Source organism: Aphis gossypii, chromosome 1 (genome assembly GCF_020184175.1).
Source record: "Aphis gossypii isolate Hap1 chromosome 1, ASM2018417v2, whole genome shotgun sequence".
NCBI lineage: Eukaryota > Metazoa > Arthropoda > Insecta > Hemiptera > Aphididae > Aphis > Aphis gossypii.
The window spans coordinates 75856553-75876350 of record NC_065530.1 but is presented as its reverse complement, the minus strand read 5'-3'; the positions used below and the strand labels follow the sequence as shown (position 1 = coordinate 75876350).

The window sequence follows — 19798 nt, the reverse complement described above, 5'->3', positions numbered from 1 at the left end:
TATTATTAAACTACTTTATTTTCATTTTATTTTTAAAAAAAATTGACTTCTTACATTATTTATATCACCTCTAATGAGTTTATGCCTAAGTTAGACTTGATGTTTAGAAAAATTATAAATTGCCAATAATTAAAATCACAAAAGACCTGAAATGTTTAGCTGCGTATAACTCTGCGATTATGAAAGATATGAAAACTAAACTTATAAGGTATTCAAGGTATTATTCTGTAGAATAATACACAACCAAAATAACCCATACTAAATATTGATTACTTTGAGTAATACGAGATTTATTTTTAAAAATTCCAACTTTTGATAAAAAAATTTAATTTTTTCAATTTAATAATAATAATTTACATAAGTTTGGTTTAATTGCGTATGTTGGTTGAAAGGACAATTAAATAGCTTTAAAACAAACAAAAAATTATGTTAAAATGTTGAAAATTTTCGGAGAAACATAAAAAAATCCGTGGTAGTTTTTGTTTGGTTTAAAAAAACTTAAATTGCCCATAACTCAAAAAAAAAAAGAGTTAGACCCCCACTTTAAAGGTTATTTCTTCGTCATTTTAGGTATACTTTCATATGACGGCGGCCGGTCACTTAGCCCTGGGACACATTGTATATATTATATTTATTCACTATAGCTTATGAAGTAACATATTTTAGTAAATAATATAACTCATATATAAAATAAAATTAAAATAGTTGTTAACTTCTAAATGAGTTTTAAAGTTGGTACAAAAAAAGAATGAAAACAATGTAATATTTTTAAGTGTAACCAAGTACAGACCCTATACACGCATTTGTAGTTTGTTGGTTGTTTTTATTTTTGTGGTACCTATTGCAACTACCCACGCCTGATTACAGTTATTGATATATATTCACGATTTAAATTACCCTGATAAGAGTAAAACATTGAGTATCAATATTTTCCAATTTAAAGATAATATCATTTTTTTATGTATAATACATTAATAATGTGTATTTTGAACTTTGCGGATATTTTACATTTGTGTTTTTGGACTTTTTTAAAATAATACCTCTAGGTTCTGAATATTATAATTCGTACGATTAGAAAAACACAACCAATCATTAAATTTTACCTACCTACAACCTAAAAATAACCTTTGAAATGTCTTAAATGTATAATATAATATATATTATAAATTATACTATAGAGGCACTAAATTTTAAAGAATTTCAAAATATTATGAAGATGCACGTAGAAATATGTTTATACAATTATGACATTATCCGTATACCAACATTCTTAAGCTAGGTATAAGTATAAGCTGTTATACATATATTAAAGACGTGTTATTACTCTATTTACAAGTTTACAACCCATACGCTGAAAATATAACAAAATTGTTGTGCAGAATCTAAAAAAGTAAAATATGTGTATAATATTACGGGTATATTATAACAAAATTATCGTTGCATTCAAAACACATAGTTTTAATCCGAATATAAAACGCATGATATGATGTGCATAATATGATATACTATATACTATATATCAGATATAGTGTGCATAATATTGACACGTGTCGGATAACTCGACGTTTTAGAAGTAAATAGGATGCGGAAACAGCGATTTCGCTTGAGATGACAATAAAATAATAATAATATAATGATCGTATATTTTAATAATATGTTGTGCAATGTGAATCGTGGCGGTCTGTTACACACTGCAGTGGTAAATAATTATATTAAATCGTTATTGCATATTAAATAATTTAATGTATTGCTCATAACGTAAACTTGGATAAGCTATCGAAATTTAATTTTTTGTCTATGTGATAATAATATTTATTTAAAATTAAAATAAAACTGTTTAAATTTTTATAGTCACTGATATTTTTTATGCTGTTTTGTCCGGTTCACAATAATTGTTAAAATAATTGTTTAAAATAATCGTTCTGTATTATACTACTATGTTCACCTAAAATCTGTACTATATTATTTCTAGTCCCGGTGCGTTTTCATCAAACCTCCCTAATAATTATATTAATACCAATTAGAATATCTACGACGTATTCGACGAATATATTAATGTAATAATTAAATAATGTTAATGTGTACATAGTATTCTAAACAGCTAATATTATATCGTAGCGTTTCTGCCATCACGGCTAACCAGCGCCCGTAGTGTGTACCTACCCATAGCGTGTAATACAAATAGGTATATAACTACCTACCTATGCGTCGTATGCATATTGTTGTATTCGAGTAAGTATAATAATAAGACGTAGTCCGTCGTTTACTCGTTTTCCGTATGGAGCAGCGTGTTTACGTAATGACATAAAATTATCAAGTTTTTCCCCCGAGGGCAACGACGACGGCCGAATGCCATGATACGAAAATAACTACAAAAAAAAACAATCAAGGACGCTTTTACTCGTGATCCGCCGATATAATATATATCATAATATTATAATATAATATATATATATATATGTGTGTGTGCATGCGTAAAACATATAATTGATTGATTTCAAAATTCGAATTATACATATATAGACGGTCCACGAGTTTGCTATAAGTGCGTGTAAGTGGCGTGTGCGTTACGACGTTATGAGTCCCACTCTCGCACGCAATCTATTAAAGTCCTTGTACGCTCAAGAAACGCACACGCGTGTCGTTTGTACGCCTATAGGTCGTGTCTCTTGCATTCGAGAAACCACATCCGCAGAACGCGATCACGCCAATTACCTACTGTAATACCTGTAAGTCGGTGCGGACAAAACGGTTTTTTTTTTTTTTTTATTGTTTTGTGACCACGAAAAAAGATTTTAAATTTAAAATCTAAAAAGATGATATACCTACGTAGTCACCTACTTCCGACGTTCTAGCAGGTATCACCCGATTTTGACCCTGAGTGACCTTTTTTCCTCTTTTAAAATTCGGATTGCCGCTCATGCAGTTAAATACTGTTTTCAGTGGTTACAAACATTAAATAAATATCGTATTTAGTATAATGTGGAGCGTTCCTACGAGCTGAATGAGCTGTTAATATTCGGCGCAAATATTTCAACAATATAAAGTTTTCGCCCGAAATTAATTTATTCCATATTATTCAACTTATTCGAGTTTATTTAAATGTTTAAAAATTTTAAAATAATGCATAACGTGCCTTTTCATCCGTTAAGATATATTTTATACATAATTAATATGTTTCATGAAAATCAATTTTTAAACTTTCGAAAATGTTACTACCTATTGTATAGTTTTATTACTTTTCTAAGATTGTCAAAAAATATTAATTAAAATCCGATATAAAACATAGTATGCCTTAAAATAATCACATAATATAATAATATTATAGATATATTTATTACATACATAGGTGCGAATAGGAAAGGCTTTAGAGAATCGAAATCACCTCATAAGTATTTCAGAAATAAAGATAAAATGTACAAATTAAAGTAATTAAAAAAAAAACGAATAAGTGTAGGTATAGCAATGCATAAAAAACAATTTAATATAAAATTAATGATAATATGTAATGAATAATATCTTTAAACCCATACTGATTTTTTATTTATCATAAATTCATAATAAAGACACCATTTACCTAACAGTTTAACGATTTGTGTCATACGCGTAATAGAATTACGATAAAAAGAAGGACATTTTAACTATATTATATTTTATATATCTATATCAATAGATGAATGAGTTATGCAAAGTTTTTTATAATTTCTTATGATTTCCATATTAATTCTAGGAAATTCTATTTGTGCCTATGCATGCATATTATATTACACACGTATATTTTATCTCGAGGATGCGATGGTATTAAAGCTCTATATAGTTGGTTATGGTATTCCCGCGAGATTTCTTTTACGCGCGTAGGATACAGTGTATGATATGAAACTCGTATGCTTTGCAAGCTCGAAATTATACTATTAACCTACTTACCGACCGACCTCCTATACCAAATATTCATTTTCGAACGACATTTCGGTACGAACACAGAGTAACCGACACGTGAAATTAATTTTACTATATCATCATTATTCGTACATAGATTTCTATGCAATAACGCACAAACGTGATGTGAAACATGACGACCTTGTTTCTTTTGGTCTAATAATATTGTTATATAGGTAATAGGTACCAAAAATATTTACCGCGGCAGGCATTTATTTATATAGGATAGGTAGTATATTCTCTGATATTTGGGGAATGTAATGACTCATATTTTCGTGACCTTTTGTAAGACCCGGGACCCGACCTAATACCTTAAATATTATAATATGCATGGTGCCACTATTTATTTTAATGCACATTATTATAATTCTTAAAATAAATAAAAACTAGAAAATATAATATTTTACATCTATATTATGACGTATAGTTTGTTAAATTAAATCGATCGACTTAAATCCCTTCGACCGTACTTAAAATAAACTTTATAGTTCTACAAAAAAAATATTAGAGGAAAATAAACCACGAATTAAGAGCTGTGTGACCGTGACGCGACTGACATCTGCTAGTTTGAAATTAATTTATTAAAATTTAAATCGATTAATTAATTTAATGATTTATTACAATTAATATAATTATTTATTTTGACCATTATTTATACAAACATTTTTTTGTACAAGGGTGAACATATCAGTGGTTTGAACTATCAGGAAATTGGGTTAACCTTCCCAATAGACGGGCCTTATGTGGACCTATATTATTGTTTTCTACACACACAATAATATTTTCACATGCAATGTTTGTGCAAAAAAATAATTCGACCTACTGTGTTATTAATAGTAAAATAAATAAAACAATGATATATCTTTGAATTAAAATTTAACACATCCATTACAATGACCCACTCGACACCTAATGTACACTTGAGCGGTACCCACTTGCATCCACTCTCTTTTTTTGGAAATCATATATATATAAATTTATACATTAACGCATATTATGGACATGTAGCCAATAATAGCCATAGGTACTGCAAGTGTTGGTAAACAAATAAATCATACTAAAATATTATAAAACCATATAGCCGGTCATAATTAATGATTATAGAGAAAATAGTTTGACAATGTAACTCGTGAAAAGTTGGAGATACAATAAAACGTATTTCTATGGAAGATTTTTAAAAAATTCTGTAATTAAACTAAAATTATTAGGTACCTATATTAATTTATTGTTTATATTATGTTAATAAATAATAAAACTGTATCATAATTTTGGTACTTTTTTTCTGTATACCAATATGATATCCAATGTACCATATTATAACTGTAGATGATAGATATTTTATCGTCTTATATTATAGATGGTATTTGATAACCTACATCAGGCTACAGTCATATTATTATTACTTATTATATAGGTATGTCATTAGTAAACGGTCATTTTTATTAACACTTTTAAAAATCTACTAAATAACTACTATCGCTACACTCAATTATAATAAGTATAAGAAACTTACTAGAATAGAATGATATTCGATTATAACTGGTGTCTAAAACTGACCACGTGAAACTGCATTTTATAATAATATCAAGGATTATCGAGATGCCGGATCAATAGCCATTTCACGTTTCCGTCGACATTATAATTTGACAACATTAGGTATGTAATATGCGGCCCACTTAATAATATCAGGTTTATATAGTAAATAAACTTTAGAACAGATTTTATAGCATATAATAGGTATATAAACACATAAATATAATCCATTACGTTATACCACCAACTTCTATACATAAGACAACGCAGTATAAATTCAGGAGGGAATGAGGCGATCAGAACAATCGATATTCCTCCCTGTTTGCAGGGCATTTCATTCGATACTTAGTATAATACTACATCGGTTATAAGTCATAAAAAATATTATAAATACCTCCCCCACGTTAACTTTATCAGGATTCGTTGTTGACACAATACCTATAACCATTTTATACGTTTCGATGAATACAGCAATTTTTTGAGGAGATTCGAGATAATAATTCGTTTTTATAGAGTTATAATAATTGTTTATTTATGAAATTTTTCAACTGCGTGGATGAGTGTCGTATGAATGTGTGCGTATAGTAAAAAATCAGTATTTTATGAGAATGTGTGATTTAGTGGAAGTAAAAAAGTGACGGTGAGGCATTGCACGCACATATCACTAAACCGTAGTTGACAAGTAATGTATTATTTTTCATTAAAAATTGTATAACCACTTATGTGCAGCGTACCGAATAAAGCTGCGCTGTTAATCCTACAAGAAATATGAAAATATATTTGAATTCGCTATTTCGTAACGAAATTTACTTAAGATTGATCATCCAACTCATTTGATTTTTATTTTAACTATAACCACTGTTCAATTTATTACTCTTTAAAAAATAATTTAAGGGGAGTCGATATTTAAAAAATAGTATAATCGATCTCAGATAAAATTCACGACGAATATTTTTATTTTAAAAGAAAGTTTTTTAAAATCTATATTTAACAATGCAATAAGTAAATTTAATGATTATAATTTTTCACACAATAAAAGAACATATCTACCTACCTATATTACAGCGTATGTTAAACTTAGGTACTAGCCTAACCTAACCTAACCTTAGGTACAGTGACAGCCCCTGGACCCAGGGCCGAATTAAGATTTTTGCCGCCCATAGGTTAAAATAAATTTACCGCCTAATTTATATAGGTAAAATTTTCTATTTCGTTTCGACCACTAAAATTTGCCACCTTAGGCTTTAGCCTAAACAGCCTAAGCGATAATATGGTCCTGCCTAGACCAACAAACATAAAATATTTTTTTTACAGATTTATATTTATTTAACTATATTTTGTTGATATGATGAACAAAAGATAGGTAGTCATATTTTCGTAAAAACTAAATACAATGTGTATTGAATATACTTTTTTGAAGTCTTCCGCTCCAATAGTTTTAGAAATAAAAATTTAGTTGCAGACTGCAGTGGTTGGTGTAAAGAAAGTTGAAAACTAAAAATTGATTTTAAACGCTGTGTTAATTTCATATATCAACTAAACGTATGCTTTCTTCACTATTTTTTTAAAAATCGGAAATTTTTAACAAATCCTGTAAAAAACTAGATTTTTGTGACTTACTAGTTACATTAATTTTCTAGGTACCTTAAAAAATGAGTCACAAAATTTTTTTTTGATTTGCAAAGTCAGAATAATTAATATTATACAAGTTTCATTACTTAAAACTATAGTATATAATATGTCTGTTTGCATTGGGCAAGCTTTTAAGTTGTAACGCTAAAATAGCTAGCGTTCATTTGGAGCAACTACCTAATGATTCTGGGATAATTATCAAGAAAATAAGACTTAGGTATGAGTATATGATTTTGGAATAAAAATTTAATTCATCACTAATTCTGCGATGGAAAATCCCTCACTTCATAACTAATCTAATCTCGCCACAGCGCAGTAAGCGAAACGATAAAAAAATTTGGTTCTACCAATTAATCATTAAGATAATACAAATATTATGTTATTCAAAATATAAATCACAGTAGATAGTTAACCCTTTTTCATTTTGCACATAGATACTTTAGATTTTATATAATATGTATTATATTATAAACAGATAAGTTCCAAAGTCAGGCACGTATACATAAGGGTTTACCTAACCCCCCTACTCCCGAAGTATAATTTTTATATTACCTGAAAATTAATGTTTAAAAATACAAAAGCTTTAAACAGTCCCATAATTGAAATTGTGAATATATGTTATGTATACATAAATAAAACATCAAAGTATTCAAATTTTATAAATAGGCAGTTTAAAATATACTAACTAGGTAGGTAGGTACTTAATTTTATAGTTGCCAATAATAGTTTTTATATTTAAAAATGACTAAAACATAATAAAATTAATTTTTTTACTTTTTTAGTATATAATATACTTGTAATAACTAATAAATAAACACGATCGTGAGATAACGGTCGTTTTAGATCCACTCGCATATAATACCTCTCTTGAAATGTCACTGTAGTAAACAACAAAATACAATTTTCTCAAATTTTATCGATAACTCATTGATCGCTAACGATGGCGCACATTTTTTTTAACGTTGATCCGATGTCGCAGGATATTTTTTTTCAAATAAAATTTAGCCGATGCAGGTAACAGCCACGGAATCAGTGGCAGTTATAAGAGGGAATGATAGGTGGACCACTCCCCCCCCTTGGGATTTAATTTTGAATATTTTATATTATATGGATATACCAGGGGGCAGGGATAGTGAACTTTTATGGTACTCTGAGTTTTTTAGATTGTCACGATCGACCAAAAAAAAAAAAAATCATTAATAATCGTCGCGATCGACTGGTATAAATTATATATAAAAAATGTTATGAGGTAGGGGGGGGGGGTTGAATTTATTTTCGCCTCCACCGTTGAACATCACGTATAACCGCCACTGAACGAAATACTAATAACGTCATAACAGGACAACGATTTGTACATATTTATATTAATAACAAAAAGTAATGTTTATGTGTGTACCTAAGCAATCCGTTGGAGAGTTTATGTCACCCGTGGTTCTGAAATTGGGTAAGGGCATAGATAATCCTATATTTGAGAATGTGTACCCCACGGATCCATATTTTTAAGTTTTACAATCTAAATAGGGATTTGTTGGTTTATGAAAATTAATATTTTTTTTATATTTTATTGGGTTGGCATTGGTCACAGAAAATAAAATGATTATTATATAACTGAATTTTGGGTCTGTATTTGGTCAAAACCACCTAAATAAATCAAATAATTGAGTAGTTTACATTGTTTATTGTTTACATTTTAACAGTGAAAAGGTAAATTCACTGACATTTAATTTGTCATGAGCAACGCCATGCTGGATCACCTATAGTAATATATTATAATAATATAAAAAATTTAAACGTTTTTATTTAAAAAACAAAAATTAATTCAGGTTATGCTCAATAAAAGTAATAACTGATCATAACAACATTAACAACAACATACTAGGTACAACTTGAATGCATGATCATAACTCTCAGATCATGAAATATAAACTTTTTGTCTTTAATATGATCCATTAATCTAAGCTAATGACCATTACCATTCAATTCAGAATTGATTAAATAGAAAACACAATTCATTTATATATTTTAATTAACGTCGTTCAAAGAAATTTATCAATCTTCCTAATTCTAAATATTTAGACATTGTATACCTATATTCTTATTATATATAATTAATAGTTATATCATTCACCCCTTTAACTTAAATAATTATGTATTATATTATTATAATATTGTATCTACAGACAAAATAATAAATATATTCCTTGAAAATTTCCAAATTGTATATTCTTTTTAGATTTATTGTAGGTTGGCACTCAATTTAATTAAAATAAATATAATCAAATTAGATTGTATTCATGTGAATTAAATATAAACAAATCAGAAAATTTATTATTTAGTATATCAAATAAAAAGGTTAATGATATCATTGCCTATATCGTTTTTAGTTTATTCAACCTTTTTTTAAAACAGTTAATATAAGAATAAAAAATAAAATACTCATATTCTCAAAACTTTTTTCTATAGGGAAAATACGCCTATCTAATTAAAAGTAATAAAGGTAAAAAAACTACATTGCTCTATTTAAAATTGATTACATAATTACAAAGACTATCTATTTTATACATATGTTCCATTAAAAACTTAAAATTAATTAACTTATATTAATAAATAAACTGTTGTGAATAAATCATTGTTTTGTTATTTAAAATGATTTCTTAAAAGTTTTGATTATTTTTTTAATCCCATGTGTATAATATATATAATATATATAAATATATAATTTGGAAAATATTAATTAATTTAAGTATCACTTTAAATTTAGTACCTATATGTAGCAGTTTATAGTGTTGTACTTGCACTATGCAAGTAAATAAGAATTTAAAATTTTTTTTGTGTTACCTTTATTTTTTAGCTGATATGCGGTAGAGAAAATCCTTAACAATGCTTTCATTAATTTTAAAAGCTTCTGACTCTAGGGAAGAAGTTTCTTTGAACATTGTTCAATACACATAATTAATAGATAGTTTAAGGAACGCGGTAACTGAAACTCAGCAAGTTAAATATTTTTTTATTTCATTAAGTTTAGTTAATATAGAAAAATTTAAGTTAAGAATAAAGTTTATATATATATTTTTTTTTTTAATTTATAAAAAGTAACTAGTTAATAGGTATAGGATAAATAAAAAAGTAACTTAACTTGGTTAATAATTAGTTATTTTTTTTTTTTTTTTAATGCATATTTTCAGTCTGATAAAACAGAGTAATCAAATTTGATAAAAGTAAAATTTAAATATGATAAGAATACACAGATTTCTATATAAAATTAATAAGTTAGTATAAATATCTGTGTAAGAATAATACGTATTACAAGTTATAAAAGTAACAAACAGAAAGGAAGGCTGTCCAATAATAGAACCAAACGTACAGAAGTTATTTATTTTTAAAGAAACTATAACACCATTTATTAAAATATCAAACTATGTTATCTAGGACCTAAAACTATTGTTTAGAGATTTGAAATTTATGTTGTGATAAGCGTATAATATCAAAAATACATAATTCATAATAAACAAAATTATTTTGAAAGAACCTATGGATAATAAACTTTTTATTCTAAACTGTTAAAATCAAATATTTTATTAAATTGGTATAAAATTCCTCCAAATTCATAATTATTCTTCACACAGATGTGTTATTATAACATACAAAAACAATTATTTGCATCAATATCTAAAATATGCAAATTAAAATTTTATTCTTAGAATGGAAATGTCATGAACCAAATTTGTATCACACTTATTATGAATTTAAAATAAAATTCATGGATATATTAATAAAACTATATCTCCAAATAATTGTTTATGGCATTTAAAATTAAGAACTACACAATTATGATAAAAATTGTATTTAAAACATACACATTTTTTAGAAAATTTTTACTCAAAAAATTATAATTTAAATTTAGCATTAAAAAAATTAATTGCTTATTGATTGTCAGAAAAATATTAAAGTTCACATTTTAAAAACAAATTTATACCTATCCACAATCTAAAACAGTTCATAAATAATTTAATTACTTTAAAATATTATGGTCTATCAATATAGTTAAAATGTGTAAATGTCAAAGATTTTGGGAAAATGTATCTATATGGATAACCATTGGATCTACATAGAGAAAAAATGATTCTGTGTGTATCTAATGAATTATTGATTCATGGACAGTTTTCTATGACAGCTATGAATATTACAACCAATAATACATGGCCTACGATAATAAATTAGAATACTTTTCTCAAAATGTTGACTAATAACAATTTAATATTTAATCAGTGCCTAAATAATTAGTTTTAAAGTTTAGATGAGTAAATTAAAGTGTAACAGTGGTATTCTACAAAATATGAATCCACTTCTTTGATCATCAAAACTTTAAATTTAGTAAAACATTGTAGATAATGATGATCATCTGTAATTAGTAATTACATAGAACAGTAAATAATGTAATTATAATCTATATAATAATATACTATGTATCCCGAGATACACTATAAAAGTATAAAATGCTTCATTTGTAACATGATATTATGTCATGCAGTACTCTCTTCAGTAATGCATAATACTTTTCATTTTATTAAAAAATATATAACATGAGAATCAGCATAGAACAATAAAGTACTTTTATCATCAAACTTAATAATTTTTACAACAGAGAAATTATATTATGTGATAATAGGCACCTGACTAACAATATTCTTTAGTGCATTTTAATCTTTACCAATCTGTTTTCGTTCCTCCTGATATTTATCTATTTCTAAGTTCTCTCTAATCTTGTCGATTGCACTACTAATGAAAAATTTACTTTTTGTCTTCTTTTCCATCATTTTTTCAGGAACATACATATCAAATACCCTATAGTATTTTAGTATATTATCTGTAAAAAAAAAATAAAACAATTAGTAAACCATAACTCGTAATGTACGTAATATAAAATATTACGATAATATTAAGCAAGTTATTAAGTATTTGTATGTTTCATAAAATGTATGATTATTGTATCAAAACATGAACAAAGATATTTTTATGAACATGAGCTATTGATTATTATTATTAATTTTTAATAATAATTAAAATACATATCACTTTAAACTTATTTTTACACTATATGCATTTATAAATATTTTAACTATGTTTTTTTTCAATTAAATCGAGTATGAGGTACTCATAGTTACATGTAGTAACATTTAAAGATTTAAAAAGGTACAAAGACAATTTAAAAGTCTACGATTTTTCAATAAATTCTTAGTAATGAGAAAAATCTAAATTAATAAATTTGAGACTCGTTGCTTGCGCATATGCAGTAGAGGTCACATAACCCGCGACTCGTCGCTAATGTGTGCATCATCGACATTATATGTAATCTAAATAGTATGGCTCTATCCATTGTATATGATCTAAATTAATCATGCATTATGCTGTTATTTATGTCTTAAAAATCATTGTTATCTCCAAATGGGTGGATAATGATGATAAAAATAATTATTGTGTGAATTTAATGAGATAGTTTAGAATGTTTAGATCTATTACAGTAATTTCTACTCATTTTAATTATAAGTTATGACCTAAGATATCATCATTGCTTAAATAATATAAATGTTAAAATTCACATAAAAAATGTCCCAAAATATTTTATGTGCATTAGAATATATAAGAAATTTCAACTACTACAGGATATCTTGCATAATATTTTAATATTAATAAGTTTTTCATTTAACTAATATGAATAATAAATTAATTCATTGATACAAGTTTTGAGTAAAATGCATAGAATCATAGACTAAGAACACTTATGATTAACAATTATGTGATTTTAAGACCTTATAAGAAAAATTAATAATTTAGAAACAATAGATGTTTTGCTAAAATAATTAAACAATAAGAATGGGTCATTGTTTTCTATGTCTGTTGTCAAATTTTCCTACATAGCATTAAACATAATATTATACAGTAAGTCCTTGTTTAACAACAAGGTAAACACAACATTAACCGAAAAAATGTTAATCAAAACACTTTTTTCATATACTTTATTATATTGGGTGTCTACCAATAATTAACAAGTATGTACATACTAATTATAACCAATTTTTTAGCATACATTTTAATAGTTTGGGCGGTAGTTGGTGTAGAATAATGATTAGCAATGTCCACTACTTGCTCAATGGATTCAAAATGTTTTATAATTTCAATTTTAATAGAAAAAGTTATAGTTATCAGATTTTTTTTTAACATTTTGACCAAAATAGTTGAGCCTGGGTGTTTTGTTGCCACATTGATTATAGATTAACAAGTATGTAACAATAAAATAATACATAATAGTACTATTATGTAGGTATAAAAAATGTTGTCAAACAACTGACTATCAAAAAAATGAAAAATGATTAGAATACATACTACCCAAAATAAATAAAAACAGTACCTATGTATGGTAAGTATGTAAATAAAAACAATAGCAGTATTATCTAAAAAAGGTTAAGGAAATTTTTGTAATGGCTTATAACAAAAATATATATAAATAGGTACATATAACAAAAATTTGATGAACATAAGTATTATAAGCGAAGTTTTACTAAAACCAAGTTAAACAAAATACAAGACACAAGAACTTTAACTTTTACGAGGCAATAATGAAACAAAATTAAATGAGGCGACGTTAAACGAGGACTTACTATATGCATAATATATACACACCCATTAATTTCTTATCAATTTTAACTCGATCAGCTAGAGCTTGTGATGTGTAAATTTGTTTGTCTTTATAATGATCAGCTATACATTCAGTAATTTGTGTAAGTGTATACCGTCCTGGTGGAACATTTTCTGGTTCTTCACATGAGAATGGTGAATTAAATTCTTGCATTCGATTTTGTGGTAACTTGATTTTAGATTGTGGGTATACATCGGGTAACTAAAAAATAAAATATATTATATTATATATTAATTATATTTTATCAAAATATAAAAATAATTAAATATGTTATACAAAATATACTTACATCACCTTTAGATGTGACATAAACACTTTCTAAATTTTTTCCAAGAGTTGAATTTTTGTTCTTTAGCTCTTCCTTTAATTGTGGATCATCTAAAAACAACAAACATTAAACATGTACACACGCAATAATAAATGAAAATTACTATCAAGGAGGTATTTAAGACGCTCAGCATCTGCTTTATGCAGTGGCGCTGGTATAGGTTTATCTTTGTTTATAACTCGTTCTGTCCGTTCGATTACGTTAAACCTTCGCATATGCTTTGTAAAACGAGATCCAGCTACTCCCATAATAGTTAATTCAAATAGTAATAAGCTATAACATACAATAGGTAAAAAACAAATTAAGCCAACGTTTTAAAATATAATAAAAGACTTATTTCGTAGAATAGAGAATGCATACTGTTTATTTTCTTTTGGCACACCGCTGTAGTAGTAAATTTAAATCTTGTCAAACTAAACACTACTTTGAGTAGGTAATAATCTAATAAAATAACGATAATACTTCAACGAAAAATGTCCTGCTTTTAAAATTTGAATTATTGCATTTTAATATGTAACCTTAAACTGGCATTGATTAATAATGATAATGCCGATGATAATGATGTTATCAGCACGGATAGGTTGTCCGTGGTTATCAGTATTGAGAATGGTTATATAATCGCAAAGACCGTAGTAACCACAAATATTTATAATGATAATGATTATACTTAAGCTAACCCAAAAATTATTGGTAGATGGCGTTGATGTAATAATAATAGTTTCCATCAAGAATCCCTTGTTTCTTGTATACCTGTACGTAACCAGCACAGAGAAATAATAATATATCTATAATAACCTACTGTTTGAATTTTAGGTTCACTGTGGTTCACTTTGCATTGTAATATTATATTATACTACACTGAAAACTTTGCTCGTTTGCTAGTCGATTATTTAGGTTTGTACATAGTAGTAGAGTAGTTAAATCAAGTATACTTATTTATTAATAGCTGAATTACCTGTCGTTGCCGGGTGTAAATATAAAAATGTAAGTAATCTACATATGTAGGTAATGTATGTATTTTATTTTGTATGTAATTTAATTTAAAATATATATATTTAATTTTAGTATTAGTTATTAAGATAATTTTATTATTATTACAAAACTTCTTTATAGAAAGAACACTTTACACTTGACACTTTTCAACACTTTTACCCCCTGTAGGGATTGAATTTTCAAAAATAATTTCTTAGCGTATGTCTACGTCATAATACAGATAGCTGTATGCCAAAATTCAACTCGATCCGTCCAATGGTTTGAGCTGTGCATTGATAGATCAGTCAATCAGCTAACAGATTACTGCTTTTTATATGTACAGATACCGCTTTTAACCCATTTAGGGATTGCATTTTCAAAAATCTTTTCTTAGCGGATGTCTACGTCATAATACATATAGCTGTATGCCAAAATTCAACTCGATCCGTCCAATGGTTTGAGCTGTGCATTGATAGATCAGTCAATCAGCTTACTGTTATACATATACAGTCATACAGATTATTATTTATAATTTATCTATATTTAATCGATGATGGTACTTACAAATAGTCTAAATCATTATTGACACCATGGCTTATATAAAAGTTATAAAAAATTCACAATTGAAATAATTAATTTAAAAATAAAAAAAGCGAAAATAAATTGGTTTGTTTAGACTTTAGAATCAGAATTTAGAATTATATGAAACGAATTAAGTAAGGAACAGATTTAAATGTAAATTGCATTTTTTTCTGAATGTTCGAAAACATTGTTTTCTAAGCACAAAGTTCATTTTTATATAGGAAATGATAAAATTTGGTAAAAATTTAGTTAACATTCATTCTAAAAGAATAAAAATAAATATTTATTATGTTTTTATCGATCAGATAAATGTGACGCCACATGAAATTAAATTATTGTTGACACTTCTAGATACTAAGGTTAGATAGATAAATACAACAGAAATTGTATTTTCATTTTTTGGAAATAATTTTCAAGATAAAAGAAGATAGGAAAATTAGAAAATGATGAATATCAGAATATGATACCAATAATTAATACCTAAGAATAAGAATATATAATATAAACATAATTAAATTAATTTTTTCAGTTAAAAACAAAAATTAATAAAAGTATTTTTAAAAAAAAAATTTCTGTTATTAGTGCATTAAATCGTATTTTTTAAGGTATTTTTCTTTTTTTTAGAGCATTCAAATCGGTTTCCTAGTTATAAGTAATAAAACGGTCATCGCTAGCCTATTCGGCTCCCATTTTAAAATTGATCAATTTCCAAACAGCTCCTGTCAAAAAAGGTTTTACGAACAGGTAAATTTCCAAAGGGCTCCGGTTTTTTATAACACAAATTCATTTTCATGTCATATAAGCTATTTCAAAAAAGGTGTGGTTAAACATGTATTGGTGTAAACTAAGTAAATTATAAAAATTATATAAAAAAATCATATATTTTTGTGAATTTCTATTAAAATAATATTAAATTTTAGAGTTAAAAATGAAAAAAAAATATATATATAAGTAGAAATATAAAAAAACATACATTGGGCAATTTTTTAGACATAATTTTTTTATATAATCCATATGTGATATTTCACTCGATGAAAATTTATCAATGATATTCCTAATGAACTCTTGTTTTTTTTAAAAAAATTTAGTTGTACCTACTGACATTATTTTTTATTTTTTTCTACGGGAGACGTTTAGGAATTTACCTGCTCGTTAGACCTTTTTTGACGGTAGTCGTTTGGGATCCCCCGAACAAAACAATAACAAAATATTCTGCATTCTTCTATGTACACTAAAGACATATCGATCCTATCATATTTCTATACATTTTATACATAACAGTAAGCATGTTACCTAATTTCGTAAATTCATAAAAATTATTCAAGAATTATGTATACTAAATCCAAATTACATAATATATTTTAAATTTTGTAAAACTAATTTTAAGGACTGATATTTATGCTTCGATACATATGATTAAAATTAAACTGCATAATATTGCATAAATAAATACGCTAGTTATTGTTTAATAGTTTTAGTCTTTAGAAATAATTAACCGTAGTTCAACACAATTTTAAGAATAAAACTTCAACAACTTTTCGATCTTCATCGAGAATCGAATCATGAAGTATATAGTTACTTGTTAATTAGAAGCAGAATTAGCCCCCAGAGAATTAATTTAGTCAAAACGTCGATTTACATCGACGACGCATTAACAGTACAAGACAGTACAAGTGGTTCGGAATTTTTATACGCATTTAAACACAATTTGTTTGTTATCGTGGCGACCGGCAAGCGCACGACAAATTTGTTGAATGTAACAATATGGGTACCTATATAACTATTATTATCTTTGGTAAAAACAATTTAAAGCTGGTTTAGCATAAAAATTCCCCTTTTTCCATCACTTTTATGTGTTTTCTCCTGATTTTTTTGAAAAGTTCTTACTTTTGACCTTTATAATGCACCAAGAATGTTCATTTTGGTATCGGAAACCACCCCTGAAGTTTTAAATTGAAACATTATTTCGATAAGTTATGATGTACATTGTACACAGGCACACACAAAAAAAAGACACATCATAGTAAAATCAATACATTCATCACTTCTTTCAGAATCTAAAACAATTAAAAATATTATTAGTACAATATTGTTTCTTTATTACTGTATATCAATGAATAATGATTTTAAATTTGATCACTTTTGATATTTGAAACAATTTCGTTACAAATAATTATTTTTATTGTTATTGTTATGGATCAAATCTATGAGAATGTTGATTATAAGACGTAATTTTTAAATATATAAAATAAGTAACTATAAAATTCTATACCTACATAATATACTATGATATTAAGAATTTGTTTTATTTAAGTTGATTCCAGATGTTTGGAGAGTTTCGAGGTCTTAAACTTTAAATTTATTAGAGTATAGTCTTTGATGATCCCAATATCAATAATATTTAAATAAAATATTAATTTATCAGAGCATGCAATCTTACCCGACAAATGTTTGAATCATGTTTTCTCCATACGAATAATATATTTTATACTTCAATGGTGTATACCAACTATATCATACAATTATGTTCGCTTTATATTTAATTAGGTATACTCGTATGTATATACTTACATGTTTAAGTATAAAAGTTAGATGTAACAGTAAAGTGGCACTAAGGATAATATTTGAAAAAGAAAATAAACTAACTCATAGGTAAAGTACTAAAGTACTTCAAAAACTGTTAAGTGATGAGATTAAAGGAATCATTCCCATATAAAAATGTATTTATCCATTGTGTAGTCTTGGTGGTCCATAACTATTCAGAAAACAAAAATTTTTCCAATCACGTGTATAGTTCCCAGTTATACTCGTCAATTTCCATTCCCAAAATATGAGATTCTGCTATGCCCTACCCAAATATTTGTATTAAGATCTTCCTTGTCAGCATCCGTTGAATCATTATTTTTTTTATGTATAAATATACAAGAAATAAACTCAAATATCCGATCGTTTTAATATCTTATTCTAATAATAATATTAATATTATATAATATTATAATAGTTGTATGAATAATCAATAATGTATATTTTCCAAAGTAGGTAAACTGTCTTATGTGTTAGTATTTGTTAGGTAAGTTTAAACGATTATACCTAATGATTTGGCGATCCGGTCGTATTGCTATTCACTGATGCAGTGATGCAGGTATATGCGCTGGTGCATCAATATGGATGCGTTTTGCTCCTTGTGAGGTCTTCGCGTTTCAAGTGACCTTTTAGTATACTGTTAAAAAAAAGACACCGAAAACATTACGCTTATAGTAATTATTATAAGTACGATTGGTCCGCTTGCGTTTCCGCTTTTATATAATATGCAATTATTGCGTTTTATGTAAAAAAAATTCAATTTTCGAAATAAAACCGCAACTGTTACTAGATAATAATCAACTGCGCTCACTGCTCGTACATTATATTTGGCCAAAGCGTGCGCACGTCGCGTAGTCGTATATTATTTTTACGGTAAAAAGTCAAACTGTGTTATTTTTTTTCACGTAGGTAGTACGTAGATCGTTGTTTTTAGCGTATGTCTCTAAATGAACGAACGCAATCATTGGAAATAAAATAACCCATGCGCATTTCTATATAATATGTATTGTATACACTATATATAGTGTACCTAAATGTTGTGAGTCACGAACCGTCTCTTCGAATACTGTCATTTCTACTCCAACCAAAACAACAAAATAATTGAATACCTACGGCATTTTGTATTTTTTTAATTTAATTTACAATATTTTCATACGACGGATGTAACACCCGTCATGACGACGAGGGATCAAAATCAACCGTATTTCTTCAAATAAATCATCGATGTCATTGTTATTGTATTGGACGCCGCGCGCGTTAAAGAGCCAACAGAATAACATAATATGATATGCACTCAGGTATATAATACGTATAATATAATATAATATTATATTATATACGTATATTATTATAAACGAATATTAAAATATTACTTCCAAAGATCCCTCGTCACAATAATAACTCGCGATTATACCGTGTAGCTATAGCGAAGATATATATGTATATAATATACATATTACATAATATGCATACAGCTACACGTATATATTATGTACATATAGGTATGTATTCTCACGCCGCCCGGAGCACACAAC

At 26.7% G+C, this 19798-nt stretch overlaps 1 protein-coding gene across 1 annotated transcript; it reads right to left on the bottom strand.

The window, feature by feature from the left end:
- Positions 1-11605: 11605 nt before the first annotated feature.
- LOC126551473 (protein NDUFAF4 homolog) lies at positions 11606-14669 on the bottom strand. Its single transcript, XM_050204891.1, has 5 exons — positions 14487-14669; positions 14230-14399; positions 14088-14176; positions 13783-13999; positions 11606-11968 (listed from the first exon to the last, which is right to left on the bottom strand). The coding sequence occupies exons 2-5, from the start codon at positions 14372-14374 to the stop codon at positions 11802-11804; spliced, it is 618 nt and encodes a 205-aa protein (XP_050060848.1). The 5' UTR covers positions 14375-14399; positions 14487-14669; the 3' UTR covers positions 11606-11801.
- Positions 14670-19798: the final 5129 nt, after the last annotated feature.

Bases quoted from the DNA above. Each gene is read 5' to 3' on its own strand.
- LOC126551473 (XM_050204891.1), bottom strand. From the start codon at position 14,374: ATGGGAGTAGCTGGATCTCGTTTTACAAAGCATATGCGAAGGTTTAAC. The intron at 14,177-14,229 runs GTAATTTTCATT...TGTTGTTTTTAG, and splicing joins TCTTAAATACCTCCTTGATA to ATGATCCACAATTAAAGGAA. The intron at 14,000-14,087 runs GTAAGTATATTT...TTTATTTTTTAG, and splicing joins ATGTCACATCTAAAGGTGAT to TTACCCGATGTATACCCACA.